The sequence below is a fragment of the Ictalurus furcatus genome, chromosome 23 (genome assembly GCF_023375685.1).
Source record: "Ictalurus furcatus strain D&B chromosome 23, Billie_1.0, whole genome shotgun sequence".
Classification (NCBI taxonomy): domain Eukaryota; kingdom Metazoa; phylum Chordata; class Actinopteri; order Siluriformes; family Ictaluridae; genus Ictalurus; species Ictalurus furcatus.
In genome coordinates, this window is record NC_071277.1 from 17605907 (window position 1) to 17623166 (window position 17260).

A 17260-nucleotide genomic window follows, 5' to 3' on the forward strand; every position below is an offset into this window, starting at 1 on the left:
TCGCCAAATGAATCCGGGGAAAAAAAAAACCCCAAGAGTGAAAACAATTTTAAATTGTTACTTAATTTGGGAGTTCATACATAGTCAATGTAACTGATGAGTCTTAGGTCCATTTCACTGTCATGTACTGTAGCTGTCCAAAAACGTGATTAAAGCATGGCATTCGCTGCGTGATGTAATCGTTCTTATCTAGCAAAGTTTTAGGTGGACTGACTGTCTTCCCCACCGTGTTTGCTAAACTGGCTCCTTACACAATATGACCTCTGCAGGAAGATAACAAGATTAAAAAGTAAAATAAAACATTTCCGTTGTCATTTTGGTGAAATATACAGTATTTATGTTTTCTTAAAGTTGAGTTGTCAAATATATTACAAGCAGAAAACACAATTTTGAACATTTAACCTGATTTTTTCATCTTTTTTGGCAGAATTCAGGCAAATCTGACCGGTTTCTCCCATACACCAAGAAGGAACCCAAACATGAGGTTAAGAAAGCAGCTGGGTTTTGCCATTTTTTAGGTTCATCACGCTGGTTATCAAATTTCTCAATCAACCCAGATTTGAATCCAACCCAGAATAAATGTTTACTCATAATAAAAGCCAGACATTTGCAGCCAATATAGCATTCACCATGGAAAAAAAAAGCAGGTTTTCGGTTGAAGAGCAAGAAATGATTATTATGCGGAAATACGAGGAAATTAAACCTACACTAACTGCAAAAAGCAACACAGTTGCAGCTGCCAAAGCTCAGGAAAGTAGCTGGCAGAGCGCCGCTGATTGTGTAAATGTGTAAATGTACTTTTACAGGCTTACAATGAGAATACGCGGATTGAAAATGCATAACCCCCGACATATTTCATGTCATTTCATTTCATATAAAGGTAAATTGTTTAAACATTAATTTGTGAATTGGACAGGTGGGCCATGGTGCCTTGCACCTCCGGGGTTGGGGGTTCGAATCCCACCTCCGTCCTGCGTGTGCAGAATTAGCATTTTCTCGCCGTGCTTCAGGGGTTTCCTCTGGGTACTCCCTTTTCCTCCCTCAGTCCAAAGACATTAGTCAGTTTTTCTGTGGTTGTAAACATAAAAAGACTGTAAACACTAGAAAAGAAAATGGCCTAACATAACATCATCAGTCTCAATCAATCAATCAATCAAATATTCAGAGATGGTAAAGGATTTATAACAATAGATCCGAAATGGAGTCTGCTACTGACCTTGAGGCATGAGAAATAAGACTGAAATTCACACTCACAGGAGTCACACACACACACACACACACACGTCTCCTCTATCTAATCCTGCTATTGATCATCCAAATCATACCTGAGTCGCTGAGTCATCACAGACGTGCAGCAGAGCCGGACATACCTATATCACCTAACGCCACTTTCTATATGCTACGGTGCATTAATGGTGCTGACACCGCTCCAGAAAAATGCAATACACTCTTATTATTGCTACTTTGGTATTGAAGCTGTATACTCAGATGCGCTCTTGTTAGCCTTGAAAGAAATCTGATGGGAGTTACGTAAGAGGATGTGGGGTGGCAGACTACACAGCAAGGAATGAATGCTAAACACAAAACAGGCATGTAATTAGGACTTGTCCCTATCGTACATGTCAAGCAAGCCGAGGCTCGGAGCTGCTTTGTACTGTAAAGCACCACTTATTGAGATGGAATTGACTGTGCATAATACATAACGGCTTCATTTGCATCCTCTTAAGAACGTTCGCTTTTCTCGAGCTGTTCATTCTGTTCTGCTGTCTTTAGTATGATTCATTGTGTAATTATCTGAACTTTTCCTATTCATGTATATGTAACAAGTCATGTTAAATTTACTTTCGGTCTGTTCAGGAAAAAAAAATCCTTTTCATGTTTAGCCCAAATGTTGTCGGTCAGACATCATCCAATGTTTCCTTCATTAGTTGGCACTAAAAGCTACAGTCCTAATGGAATTAAAAAAGTAAAAGATTTTTTGTAAATATCTGCCCATATGCACCATAAATATTGCCCGCCAACCATTAAATTTTTCAGTAATGTGATTAGGACACTGTCATATTTTTTTTTACCCCCATTTTCTTTCAATTTGGGCGTCCCCCCCCCCCCCCCTCATTCCCACCCAGTAGCTAGTTCTTCGCTGTAGTTGTTAATCAGACAGGGTGAAGGCCAGCACATGGTACTTTTTGAACAACAGCTGCACAAGATATATCACAGAGCATCTGAACACTCAGAAGGAAGCGATACATCCATCTGTATATAACGAGTTGAGAATGTATTTGTTAGTCTTGTAGCTCCAGCATAAAACTCAAGACTCAAAGATTCATTCGATCATGTTGCTTAAGTAAACAGCTGCTTGTTTGCAGGGGCACACCTCAAAATATCATCAAATCTCCCCCCTTCTGGAACCTTTTGTAGAACAGCTTTACTTCAGAAAGTACTGAAGGTGACCAACGTCTGAAAAAGAACGTCTGAAAACGAACTATGAACGTACCCAAGTGATGGAAATTCCGGATCTATAAAAGCAGATTCTGTCTTTTATTAACTTTTTTTTTTAATCGAAGTAGAATTTGAAGAAGATACAGGTCCATTTCTTATACATACATAATAACAAGCACTCCTGCAAAGAGTCAGACACTGTGACGTCATGAGATGTATCAGAATTCAACAAACAGCTCTTCAGATATGCGAGTCGACTCCCAGTGTTAACCGGAAAGATCCAGCTCAAAGAGTCGACTCATTTATGAACGACACATCACTAGCACCTGAAGATGCTCTACTGTGCATACAATTGAACGTCAAATGAAGCCTGCCTTGGTCTTGGACATACTGTAGGACTCGTCTTGATATAGATTTAGAAAGAAGGAGTAAGAAAGTGAAGACGTCACATGGCTGCCAAAATTCTTTTGAACCTCTACGGATGCTTGTTGTGCAGCAGGGAGCGTGCACCCTGCATACCTTCGCCTGAGGAGAAACAGAGGACTCGGCAGAACTCGAGTTCCTCACTTTGAGAAGTTGGCGACAGCAGGTGTGTGTTCTCACTGTAAATAAAACATCAAACGTTCTGCTTCGTCATTAAGGTCCTGGCACAAGCAGGTCTAACACAAAGACATATTGCTTCTCCAACATGAGCTCATATTCGGCTCCACTGATTCATTCATTCATTCATTCATTCATTCATCCATTCATTTTCTGTGAAACAAACAAGGTGTTCTAGTGGAACCACCAAGACTGGATCAGTTAATCACCAATCACACAAATACATATCATGGATGAAGGGGGTGGGGGGATGAATCTGATCTGAGTCTGTATCAAATCTAGAATGAAATACATCACAGAATTGCTTGTAGTGCAAATTAATGTAACAGAAAGCGTTGTAAATTCGGTCATGCAATTATAAACGTAGCCATGCACATTTTCAACAACGTTGATAAGCTGTAGATTTATATTCATTTTATATTTGTAAAAATGCACATTATGCTGGAATTATAGTAATGTTAAATGATTGTGCGTGTGTTTTTAGTCAATTTAAAAACGGTTTTGCGTACATTTACCCCGTGATACTTCATTATTGATATGTTTGTTTGTTTGTTTTTAATGCTAATGATGCAACATCTTTATTAACATGTTGCTGTCAGGTTGTATCTGCTCGGCAATTTTTAAAACTCTGGCTTTATGATCTTTAGGGGCGGGACTTTAAATTTAAGCCACTTTCTAATAAATCCATAAATTTTCCGTACCGCTTATCCTACACAGGGTCACGGGGAAGCCTGGAGCCTATCCCAGGGAACTCGGGGGCACAAGGCGGGGGACACCTTGGTCGGGATGTCAACCCATCGCAGGATACAATCGCACACGATGGGCAATTTGGAAATGCCAATCAAGTCTACAACGCATGTCTTTGGACTGGGGGAGGAAAGCCCAATAGCACAACCCTGGAGGTGTGAGGCAAACATGCTAACCACTAAGCCACCGTACCCCACCCTAAGTACAAATCTACAATTAAATTATGTGATTTGAATGATATGTATTACTTCTTCTTGCTTGGCAGGGTACAATATGCAAAATCAGATGGTGGCCGATGCTTCTACCCTGCACTTCATTCACTCCAGAGCAGAACGTGATACATGTCGTCCTACTGTGTGTAATAAGAGTCCTGGCATAACGTTATGTGAAAACACACACGCCTCCCGTGGGTGATATTCTAAATACCACGCAGCATGATTTATGTGAATATACGCCACGCTGCAATGAGCAAAATTATGCATGGGGAAACAGGGTGTTATTTCATCTGTGGAAATGGACGCTATCTTTCCATGCCATTGGATTTAAAAATCTCAAGGTGTATGCACCGAAGAACGTTTCAATCGTTACAGCCTAGTTCTGTCTTTGTTCAAAGAGAAAGAAACAGAGCGGAAAGACAGCGAAATAAGTTTGTTCCGGAATTAAGTAGCCTCCAAGAAACAGTCACTCCAGTCACTGAAACCCAGAAACGACTTCGCATACAAATGAAAATGATGGATGCGGATCGAAAACCCAGTCCTTTTTGATCAGGCTGAATATTGTTAGCTTTAGTGAGCAAAGAGTTTTTAAAAAGCATAGTATATTCAGCGTGCCTCAGTGGAGGATGTGTACAGGCCTGAATGGCTGGATGCGAGCAAAAAGAACTTCAAATAGAGTTGGGAATATTAAATGCGATAAAGACAGCAGGAAGCCTTGACTGAAGCGGCCTCTGGGTGTATTTCTGCGAAACAGCAGGATGCGCTGCAGCACACAGCGTTACGAATCATCACTGGATGTGACTTGCTTTAAAAAAAAAAAAAAGAAAACATCAACAACAAAAAAATACACCAACACCATGGAAAATCATGGAGCCACTGTTGATGCCAGAAATGAAATTAATTTCTCCATTCTTCATTGATTATGAATTAAAATAGAAAAAGCTCAGCCGTCAGGGTTCTTTCCTAGTTACAGGGCATTGCATTAATTCAATTCAGTTCAGTTGTATTTGTATAGCGCTTTTAACAATGGACATTGTCCCAAAGCAGCTCTACAGAAATATATGAATTCAGAATACACATTTTAAATGTATGAATTTGTCTCTAATGAGCAAGCCGAGGCGATGAGGCGATGGTGCCGAGGGAAAACTCTCTGAGACGATATGAGGAAGAAACCTTGAGAGGAACCAGACTCAAAAGGGAACCTGTGCTCATCTTGGTAACAACGGATAGTCCATCCATCCATCCATCCATCCATCTTCTATACCGCTTATCCTTTTCAGGGTCGCGGGGAAACCTGGAGCCTATCCCAGGGAGCATCGGGCACAAGGCGGGGTACACCCTGGACAGGGTGCCAGTCCATCGCAGGGCACAATCACATACACATTCACACACCCATTCATACACTACGGACACTTTGGATATGCCAGTCAGCCTACCATGCATGTCTTTGGACTGGGGGAGGAAACCGGAGTACCTAGAGGCAACCCCCGCAACACGGGGAGAACATGCAAACTCCGCACACACAGGGCCACGGTGGGAATCGATACTCGAATGGGAATCGAACCCCCAACCCTGGAGGTGTGAGGCGAACGTGCTAACCACTAAGCCACAATGCGCCCACAACGGATAGTATAATTATAAATAAGTCCCTTCTATAAATGCGCTAATACGACATGTTCAAATAGTGCAGTTGTGTAACCAGGAAAATTCAACTACAGTTTTACATGAAGTCTGTTTTGTTGAACTTCTCCATCGTTCACTGATGGAGACTTGAGCGCAAAACTGTTTGTGGTAATTGCAGTGCTGAGGCTATAATAGCAATTTGTAGTCCTGGCCATCATAGCATAACTGTTCACATGAGTTGAGGTCTAGGGCCATCCCCATGGTCTTCAAGTGACACTATTCTCAGCAATCTCAGTGATCTTTAGGCTGCACCACGTGGGGCCATCCTCAGCAGCAGCATGTGACTTTCAATTGATGAGAACTCCAACCGGAAGTAGGGCATCAGGATGGATCAGGCAGGTCCGGAGAGCAGAAGCGGTCAGTATCACTGGTATCTCAGGAGTATCATGTGTAGCTTGACAGAAAGAGAGAAGGGGAGATTATTAGGTATGCTTATTGTCCCGTAATGGTTAAGGACAATGTACTTTGCGTGAGTGGAAGTAGGGACTCTGACAAGACTAGCAATGACAGCATAAATAAAAGGGACAGCCAGAAGGCAACACAGACATGAGGGCCCCCTGGGACATAAGGCAGCCAGCCACCCCACCATCAACAAACCTGGGTGAACATGCAAAAGCGAGAAGGGGTGAGGGGCGACAGCATCCAAACATCCTAGTTCACCACAGCACTCTATGCCTCTTGTGGGCCCTTACCTAAGAAAAAAAAACTCCACAAAAAGCTTGACTAAACAATTTGGTTTTCAGCCTAGACTTAAACACAGAGACTGCGTCTGAGTCCCAAACACTAATTGGAAGGCTGTTCATAACTGTAGGGCTTTGTAGGCGAAAGCTCTTCCACCTGCTGTAGCCTTCACTATTCAAGGTACCAACAAATAGCCTGCACCTTTTGATCGAAATAGGCGTGGTGGATCATAAAAGCGCGAGACCATTCAATGCTTTATAGGTCAATTATAGTATTTTGTATTCAATGCGATCTGGAAATGAAATGGACTTCACTTACACAAAGCACTACATTCGGCAGAAAAACAATACTTATCCTGAGATAAGTTATCCTGAGAATACAATCACCACAGTGAAGCATGTTGGTGGTAGCATCATGTTTAGCGTTACTATTGGTCTCCTGCTTGATTCTCTTCTAATCTCCTCCTTACCCAAAAGTCACTGACTTTCGGTGGACAGCCTCCTTTAGGCAGCCATGCTTGTGCAACATTCTTTCCATTTTTTTATTAATGGATTTACTAGTGGGGTTTTTTTTTTTACAGGTGTATTTATACTGATATCACATGGCACATAGGTGGACTCCATTCCATCAATTATACAGCATGACTTTGGATGGCAAGTTGAATACTTACACAATCACAACGTTTACATCTTTCATTTGTACATAATTTTGCAAACTATATTGATTTTTCTTCCACACTTAAATTATTATTCATGACATTCATGACATTAAATCCATTCACAAATTTACCATTCCGGCTCCAGGTTGTAGCAATGTGGAAAAGCAACGGTTGTAGCAACGGGTCCTCGAGCAAGGCCCCTAACCCTCGAGTGTGGATGGAAAAACATCTGCTAACTGAATACAAACATGTGAATGTAAAACAAGCCACCGTTGGTAACATCCATCATGCAGTGTGCTGTAAAAGATGCAGTCAGTGGTGTGTGTGTATGTGAGAGAGAAATCAGAAATCTCAAGGAGAAACCAATAATCCCCGGTGCTAATTTATACTAACGACTCTAGTTTGTGTCGCAAGTTTGCCTTTTTTATTGCTCCATCCATTGTCGTTAAGAGTTTCAGAAGTATCGACTTGCACAAGGTTGGCTTTTGCGGCTTTACCTCAGCAGTGATTTAAATGCAAATTATAAATCGTGACAGATGAAGGGGCCGTGACTGAAAGAAAACAGTCGAGTGGTTTCATGGAAAACCATTAACACCTAAGCCTTGTATGCATATTAAAGCCTTGGAACAGTTTGTTGGTGTGATATAACCGTAACTTATCTAACTTATAGAATCAGGTTTGTTTTCTCAATTTTAATGCCCAGCTTCATCCAAAATGGTGCATACCTGCTGTCCAAACTGATGAGCATCATGAACCCGTAGGCATACTGGTCAAATTAAAGAGCACTTTCAGCAATAAGCTGATCCAATCATGGAGAAGTAGGAAGTCATTCTTGCAGAACGTTTGCCGGCTCTGAGTCTGGACTTGGTCGATTACTCAGGAACAAAATAGTTTTTCTGTACGTTGTTATTAAATCAACGCCACCACCAGATCAAACAGATCACCAACATCCCAGTGGATTGACACTTGAATCGCAATTGCAATATGGTAAATAAGTAGAGTAATTCTAAATAGTGTGGGTAATAATCAAAAGATAGTCATTTATCATATGTTACATTGTAATGTAATCTCCGGGGGCTGTAATAAATCTAGCATAGACCTCCCACTCCAACAACAGAAGAATGGTCATTTGTGCTTTTTAGTAAAACTGCTGGAGGTATATTCTCTTATGAGCTAGCTGTAGAAGAACGTTTTGTAATGTGGGTTGTGCTTCAGTGAGAATCAGTTCAGTGGGCTTGAGTTCAGAGCTCTGTGCAGGACTCTTGAGTTCTTCAACATCAACCTTGGCAAACTTTATGCACAGGGGCATCGTCATGCTGGAACATGTTTGTGTCTCTTAGTTCCAGTTAAAAGAAATTGTAAAGCTACATCATACAAAAAGACTTTCTGTAGAATTGTGTGCTTCCAACTTTGTGGCAACAGAACCACATATGGGTGTGATGCTCAGGTGTCCACAAGCTTTTGGCCATATAGTGTAATTATCTTCATCTCATCAGGAATGAAAGCTTCACAGTCTTTAATCAATCGACTAAATCGCCTGATACAACAGAGTTTGAAATGGTTAAAGAACAGAGAAACACCAAGCATGCAATGTTAGCCACATGCTCACATTAAGGATGATCAAAAGCCTTTTGCCTTACTTTCACCCAATATAACCGAGTTTTAAATGCATAAAGTGAAGAAAAATATATCTAAAATTTACAACACGTAAGGGTTCTTTTCTTTGATTGTCCCTCTGGAGAAACCCTATGAACCCAATAACCCTATAATTGAGCTTGTCCAAAAAGCTAGTATTCATCAAATTGTGATTAAAAAATGTCAAATGGCATGCTAGTCAAATCCCAGAGGTGGCCTCTTTCAGCAGGATAATGCGGCCTGCCACACTGTGAAAATTGTTCAGTAACGGTTTGAGGAACATGACAAAGAGTTCAAGGTGTCGACTCGGCCTGCAGATTCCCCAGATCTCAATCCGATCGAGCGTCTGAGGATGTGCTGGACAAACAAGTCCGATCCACGGAGGCCCCACCTCGCAATTTACAGGACTTAAAGGATCTTCTGCTAAAGTCTTAGTGCCAGATACCACAGCACACCTTCAGAGGTCTTGTGGAATCCATGCCTCGACGGGTTAGAGCTGTTTTGGGGGCATAAGGGGGACCTACACGATAGTAGGCAGGTGCCTAATATAATTTAATGTTATGGCTGATCGATGTACCTTCCAGTACATTCCACACTTGGATTTTCTTTCCCAATTAGCTCCTAGTTACTGTTTAAACAGTTGTATTTTTCCCTTCTTGACTGTTTTGCACCTTGTGGCCTTGACCTTTTTCTTTTTTCCTGTTTTAAATTGAATGATGTCTACATGTGTTTTGGTCCCAGCTCTGAAGGTCGAGCACGATTCAAGGATAAGCCTCAATAGAGACTCCGTGATGAGGTCCTGTTCTCGCCCATGCATATGAAGTAAGTCAGGAGAACAGTATTAATAAACAAGTCTGTATTGATGTAGTTCCTGAGTTTGTTCCACCTGGCACTTTTGAGATTGTTGCCCTGCTTTATGTCACCCATTTTAATGTCTTCAGCTCTACTAATTAGCTGAAGACTTAATAGCAGTGAAGAAGCTCTTACAAGAAGCGCTGCCATCTTTAGCATTGTGTTTAGTCTTCATGTGATACAACAGCACACATACCAATTGTATGAAACTTGTTTATTACAAACGTATTACAAAACAACGTGTAGTAATAATGATCAATTTGACATATATTTACAACAGGCATTTGCTTAGGCAATATGTAGAAAATATACTCAACGGCCCACAAATATGTAGTTAAGCTAACGTTTTCATTGATTAGCTCATTTACATTTCCTCCGCCAAGCTTCATTGATAAAAACAAACACACCCTGACAAACATCTCAACGAGGGTGAAGTTTAAATGAAGATTTATCTCAAACTTAATCATGCGACATCAACGTTACCCATTTTTCATATCGATTAGCTTAGCTACGATTAACGATAATTCTCCAGGAGTAGCTTCCTGATATTAACTAGCTAGCCAAGCTCACTAGTCAGCTAGCTAATTTTATATCAACTGATTTTTCCGACACATGCTTAAATTTGCGACTAAATGATCTGACGTTTGGCAAAATCGGGATGTACCTTAAGTTGGCAGTGTGTATAAAAACAGAAATGGAGGCTGGACATTATTTTTTTGTAGCCATGACCTCAAGATCATATTTCTTTCCAGAGATAACAAAATTGTTTCTTGAAATGATTTTTTGTTTGTTTGTTAAAAAGCTAGCTATGTACATTCACTACACACATGCATAAAGCTAATAGTATAGCTAGCAAGCATAGCTTCTAGGTGAAATTCCCAGAACAAGGATCTCATAGCACTTTACATCATTAGATCATAACCGCGATCCTTTTCCACCTCGGTGTATAAAAAAGCAATACATCATCATTTTAACCCATAATGTTGGATCCATTCAACAGGTGAAGATGTCCAAGCAGGAGAATGTCAACATAAGAGTGAAATAAGATCAGTCCAGGAGGATAAATAAGTTAATGTCCCATCCCTTGAGTGGGGGTGAAAACTTGCATGTGGTCCGTTATTAGAACCTGCAGCAGAACCCACAGCCTTTATTCTTACAGCAGTTGCAGCAGTATCGGCACAGAGAGAGGTGACTCTGACGCTTCGTCCTGAACAGCGCCTGGAAAAGAAAATAGTGAAGAAGCTATAAATGACCTATCAGCCTTTTTTTGGCTTGCCTTAGGACAAGGGTTGAATGAGTACACAATGGTTAGTACCTCAGGACTCGTCTCCTTCGCCAACGCTGCAGCCACGCCCTGATCAACACTCCGAGCTGCTTCGCTGTCCTCTGGCTCCTCGAGCCGTACCTCAGGATCGAGCCGTACCTGAGGATCGGGAGCAAAATACGTGGAATTAAAACCGAATCTCATGACTAAAAAGATGTAAAAATACAGCTTAAATCGAATTTCAATTTATTTACAAATTTAAAAAAAAACATAACCAAGAAAATGATGTGAATAAATATTAACACAAAGTTCATGACGCGATTAAAGAAATCAAATACAATTATTTCACGTACAATTGGAAATTTCACAAATATAACTTAGTTTACGTATTTGTTTTCTAATGTTAATAAACAAATAAACAAATCAAAAAAGACTACCAACCGTACTGTATACAAATAAATATTATATAAAACAAATACAACTATTTAGGCTAGTTGTAATCAAATAATTAAACAAGATATTACAATAAATATACGATATCTTAATTAAATTACAAAATTTATATCAAGTAGATATTAGATATGATATTTTATGAAAATAAACTTCAATACAATAAAAATTACATACAAAATAACTAAAACATTTTAGTGTGACTAAATAAAAAAAATTCAGCTGCGTTTTATTTAATTAAAAATATGAAATTGCATAAAATCTAACTTTAAAAGGAAGTTTTAAGGTGAATAAATGAATAAGTAGGATATTGAAGTGGATGTAAAGTGAAGGTGAAAGGTTACCTCAGATGGTAAAGCTGCACTCTGTAACGCGCAGACGCACGCGATGATGACGGCGACGGCGCACGCGATGCTCATTGGCTTCATTTTGTCTTTTAGTTTTTTGGGAGGTTTTTTAACCAGTCGTTTTAAAAGAAAGTTAAGAACTTTCACAAACTTTCGTTCCTGTTTCGGGAAAGGTTTTCCTTCAAAGGTTCTCCTTCTTCTGCTGCTTCTTTTTCTCTCAGGATTCTCGTCTCCTGTCTACCTGAAAACTTCGCGCGCCGAGCTGCCATTTATGCTCGAGGTGTCCAGTACACACGCCTCCTTCAGCACAAGCCCCGCCCCTTCCCGCCAAGCGCACGCCCGGGGCAAACCGAGTGGAATTTCCACATCTAGGTTGTGTAAAAAAAAAAAAAAAAGAAAAAAGAAGAAAATAATTATTAAAAAAAAATAAAAAAATGCTTTAATATTTTCGAATAAAAATACAAATGCCTTATATAAATATGTAATATAATATTCATATCATTATCCAGCATCAGTGTTATTATTGTCATTATATAAAAAAAGTGTCATTATAAATATTTGAATAGTATTTTTAATTTATTTATTTATATATCTAAATAATATACATATTTATATATTTAATCACATTTAAAATAATGTTTTTTTATTTAATATTAAGTAATCGCCCATTATTACTCCATTAGCTCTTTCTTTCATTATATATCCATTTATTTATTTAATTATCTCTCTATCTGTTTATCTATGTATGTATGTTTGTATTTATTTACATTAAGAATTGTGCTTTAATTCCATTTGAAATGTTTTTAATTTAAATTTAAACTAATCTGACATTGTTGCGAATTTGGTTTTAGAAAATAATGTATTTTTTTTTATTATTTAAAAAATTATTTCATTTAAATTTAAACGTAGATTTTTGTTATGTATCCCATGCTCCTATAATTCCAGAAATACAAAGGGGGTGTTTTTAGTCTTATTTTTATGTAGGCTATATCAGTGAAGGTTATTTTAATTTTCAACAGTATTTTATTAATATTCTCATAAACGTGCCACAAAATGGACAAATAAGTGTGGAAAGCTATTAGTGATCATTATTAACAGCCTGACACCAGCTTGTCTTTTACATGCTAATGGTATGAGTCCCTATGAGACACATGGCTAAGTGAAGGAAATCAAATCTATTTAGACATTTCCATGTCTCTTCACAGAGACTGCTGGTCAGAGGGGAATTCTGATGTCCGACCATAGGAACAGGCTCAGTCATGTTGGGACCACTTGGGATTTGTCACTTCTCCTCACTTCTCAACCCTGGGAATTACATTTTACCCAAAAGACAACGGATGCATTTGGAATTACAATATAATATCATCAGTGCTACACAGAACATGGTACCGAGTTGTAATCTGGACCTCAATTTGGAGTTTATTAGTGGTACTTTCCAATATATTGTATGTAATCAATGTACAGTAAATCATTATAAAATGTTGACCCATTAAGAATAAAATCAGGTCAGGTTGTCCTCTTATGAATGTTCCTATTTTGGAAGAAATGTCAGCCCAAGTGCTGAGTCATGTTTAAGAATCTTTGCATTACACCCTTTCAGTCTTGAGTCATGAAAAAGTCCACGCGTCAGGCTGTCTCATTCAGCGATAACCTTTTGCCACTGCATATTGGCTCGGAGTAGCTGACAAGCCTGAGTCAATAAATATAACCCTGAATGGCTTCTGGTTAGATCCGAACATAGTGTCATGGAATTTTTATGTCATGTCGTCATGGACACAACGATAATCAAGTGGATTTCATCTGTGGGTTTTTTTTTGTAAAACTGTGCATTTAATGAATATTTGCCTACCAAAACAAATAATTATTTGTTTCCATGTGTGGCTCTTTTCTAAATAAGGTTTCTGCAATCTGTACTCATCTGCATTTGCCATACTTGCAATAGAAATACAAAATTATGTAGGCCATAGACTGCGGCAAATGGAAATGTTGTCATTGACATTGAAAGGTATAACATGGCATAGATTAAGATAATTCCCTCCAAAAAAATCGGGCACAAAGCTTCTTTCTACGTAACTCTAGAAATGTAAAATACCTAGAAAGGTAAATACCGCTGACAAAAAGCATCACTGTGGGAAAATGGATAGAAATTAATCAGACCCATTATAGTTTATGATAAAAATGTGTTTGATAAAGTGTTTTTTTCTTAGCTTAGGAAAGCAACACCATTTTCACCCTACATGGTTTATTTGATACAAACAGTCTGGAGTTAGTGTTAATGTTAATTTGATCTGTGGCAGTATATATTATTGAATAATTAATATTCAAATGCATTTGAATACTACATTTTTCAACTAATAAAATGTTAGATAAATTTTATAGATAGTAGTTGACAGCCCTAGCCAATAGAGTTCATTTTACATTAGAAATATTTCATGCAGTTGACATTTTCCACAAAAAAAAACTGCATAATGCATGTAAAAGTCAGATTATGACCTTTGCAGAATTTTTCGATTATGACACATCTAAGAATGTATTATTTTTCCTATGCCTAATGTACATGTCTACATGTGCACTTTTAAGGATGTGTCTGTCATTTTCCATGTGTGTGTGTACGTGTCTGTCTGTATCTCTGTGTGTCCCAGAGGAAGGGACGACAGCACTATCATAGAGGATCTTCTGGTCAAACAGAAGCTGGCACCAGCGAGACACACACTATCACCCTGATAGGCGCCACTCCACCACCCTCCCCGTCGCCCCCTCTCTCCTGGTCTAGGCCAGTGACCTCTCTGTCTCTCTGTAGTATATCCAGTAATACTAATGCACATGTTCCCGCCCTTTAATTCATCCCTGAGGCATCTGTTTATCTCTGTTTCATGTTTTCATCTGCTTTCATACTTTCCAAATTACCACTCCTCCCAGACTATGTATTCCCAGAACAACCAAGCATGATTGTTGGTATTAACTGGTCAGATCTGACGCAAAATAAAAACACCACGAAACAAAAAACAGCCTGGGATGTTAGGAAACCAGGTCAGAAGACACACTTATTAAATGACAATTTATAATGATAGACCATTTAGTAAATGATAGAAAATCATTTGTTACGCTCACAGTTTCCATTCACGCAGCAGGAGTTACTCAATTACTTGTGTGCACACTCTGCTGCCATTTAAACACTACATCATATATTTCTTTCTTTCTTTCTTTATTTAATCAAATACATTCAGCGCATGTGTATATTTAATTAAAAACAAAAAGGATCAGGTCCTATCAGTTGTAGTTTTTATGAAGCACTATAAAAGGATATTTGGTTAATTTCGTACCATGCACGTGATTATATAAACTGTATCTAAGTTAAACATACAGCCCTGTTTTTAGGTCAAAGCGATGGATCGAACTGGTGAAACCTACCCTTACTCATACCGTAGGAGTAAAAAGCCGAAACTACACAATCAACAAGACCATACAGCCAATTTTGTCACAAAACCTGAGACGGTACACTTAACACTGTCCCATAATCCAACAAGCTTCGAGCTCCACTGTCAACCAATCAACCTATTCCAAACCACAGGGTCAATCAGACCAACCAGGCAACACTTTCTTAGACCCTGAGCCAAAAAGCCAATCATGCACCAATTCCTATTCCCTGGGTCCAAAAAATAAATTATGCCCCAAACTATATAGTCAACTAGACCAACCTGCCAACCTGGCCAACACCCTTGGTCCAAAAGCCAGCCATGTCTCAAACCACAGGGCCAAAAACCCAACCCTGTCCCAAAGCCATAATCCAACAAGCCTCAAACTACACAGTCAACGAACCAACCTTGTGCAAAACCCTTGGTCCATAAAACAACCCTGTTCCAAATTGCAGAGTCAACCAGAACAACCAGTGAACCCTGTTTTAAACTGTGAGCCCAAAGTCATTGAAACCAACCAGTCAGTTGGGCCAATTTGTTATAAGATCTAAGGCCAAACACTCAACCATAATCCAACAAGCCATGAACTAAACCTCCATCCAGTCAACCTTGGTCCAAAAAACAAACTTTGCCCAAAAGAGGGCAACCTTGTTCCAAACCACACCACAAACTGGACCAATTATTCAACCCTGTCCCAGGTCCAGGTGTCAATCAGGAAACTATCCCGTACCCTGAAGCCCATTCAACCTTTTCCTAAACCAGGGGTGTCCAATCTTATCTGCAAAGGGCTGGCGTGGGTGCAGGTTTTCATTCCAACCAATCAGGAATTAAACAGGTGGAAACAGGTGTGGCTCCTGCTTGGTTGGAATGAAAACCTGCACCCACGTCGGCCCTTTCCAGATAAGATTGGGCACCCCTGTCCTAAACCATAGGGTCACACAGCACATACAGCCATCCCTGACCCTAATGCTTGACCCAACCAGTCAACTGTGTCCCAAACCCTTGTTCCAGCTGATTCGAACAAACCCTATTCCAAGCCCTGGGGTCAACCAGCCAAGCTAGCCCTCATTTTAGTGAAAATGCCAGACGTGTCTCACTTACAGCTGCACCTTCACTACATGGCCAATCTTCCCAGGAAGTCCCAAGCCTATTCCTGCTCTCCAGCCCCATGGCAGCCAAGCAGTGTGTGAAGCACTGGCCTTCTCCTCATACTCATGTATGCTGGCTGTGTAATGTATCTCTCCCCGAAGCGCATCACTTCCTGTTCCAGACCACTTGTCTATTTGGCTAAGAGTGAAATTGCTGCTTCTTTATTTGAGAATGGTGGAAGGAAAGCAGCATTGCACAGTGATTACTGAAGCCCTCGTTGAGAAGTGTCGGGGTATAATGGGATGAACCTGTATGAATAAATAAAAGCAGCAAGCAGCCTGGATGTATTCGCCCATACAAAACCATGCACACAAGCAACACACACAGGCTAAATGTCAGGCTACATCCACTAAAGAAGCATTTATAAAATGTAAAAGTCAACAGAACATGATAAAAAGGAAGTGAAACCGTTTGGCAACAGTTTCATACTGTAGATTTGCATTCTAGCAAAGGTTAAAATGGGGGCATAGGTAGGAAAAGTAACACTATTTGGATTGATCAGCATATAAATGGTAAATGGTCTGCACTTATATAGCGCATTTTTTAAAACCCTAGCAGTTCTACAAAGCGCATTACACCGTGTCTCAGTCACCCATTCAGACACACACACTCACACACCAATGGTAGCATAGCTGCCATGCAAGGTGCTAGCTTGGACAATCAACCTGTCAATCAAGAAGGACACTTCCGCATGTGGAGTCATGTGACCCAGGAATCGAACCGCCAACCCTACGATTAGTGGACAACCCGCTCTACCACCTGTTTTTAGATCAGCATATAAAAATGTTAACTCGGTTAACTCCTTATTTTTATGAAAATGAATTCTGCTGATGGTCAGCTTTCACATATGCAGTGTTTTATCCATCTACATTGATTCATTTATGCAGGTGAGAACAGAGCAGTCAGTCCAGAACTTCAGTCCAGTTCCAGTCCAACGCTAGCTTGGTTCAATTTCAGTGACAAAGTGAGTCAATCCTGAATCAATACTACTGCACAAAGTGAACCAAACATGCCATGTGTTTTGGGTTGTGGGTGAAATTTTTCTTTTCGATACGAGCTGATAAACTGTACTACGAGGCCAAACTGAGCCACAGTATAGTACTTAACTGAAGTGTTACAGACAT

The 17260-nt window shown here is 39.7% G+C and overlaps 1 protein-coding gene across 1 annotated transcript; it reads right to left on the reverse strand.

The window, feature by feature from the left end:
* Positions 1-9709: 9709 nt before the first annotated feature.
* Positions 9710-11836, reverse strand: hamp (hepcidin antimicrobial peptide). The gene is made up of 3 exons (XM_053612013.1): positions 11569-11836; positions 10826-10933; positions 9710-10728 (listed from the first exon to the last, which is right to left on the reverse strand). Exons 1-3 carry the CDS (start codon positions 11650-11652, stop codon positions 10630-10632), a joined length of 291 nt encoding a protein of 96 aa, XP_053467988.1. The 5' UTR covers positions 11653-11836; the 3' UTR covers positions 9710-10629.
* Positions 11837-17260: the final 5424 nt, after the last annotated feature.

Excerpts from the sequence above, each read along its gene's own strand:
- hamp (XM_053612013.1), bottom strand. The coding sequence starts at position 11,652 with ATGAAGCCAATGAGCATCGCGTGCGCCGTCGCCGTCATCATCGCGTGC. Across the intron at positions 10,934-11,568 it reads GTGCAGCTTTACCATCTGAG|GTACGGCTCGATCCTGAGGT; the intron begins GTAACCTTTCAC and ends CCCGATCCTCAG. Across the intron at positions 10,729-10,825 it reads CGAAGGAGACGAGTCCTGAG|GCGCTGTTCAGGACGAAGCG; the intron begins GTACTAACCATT and ends TTTCTTTTCCAG.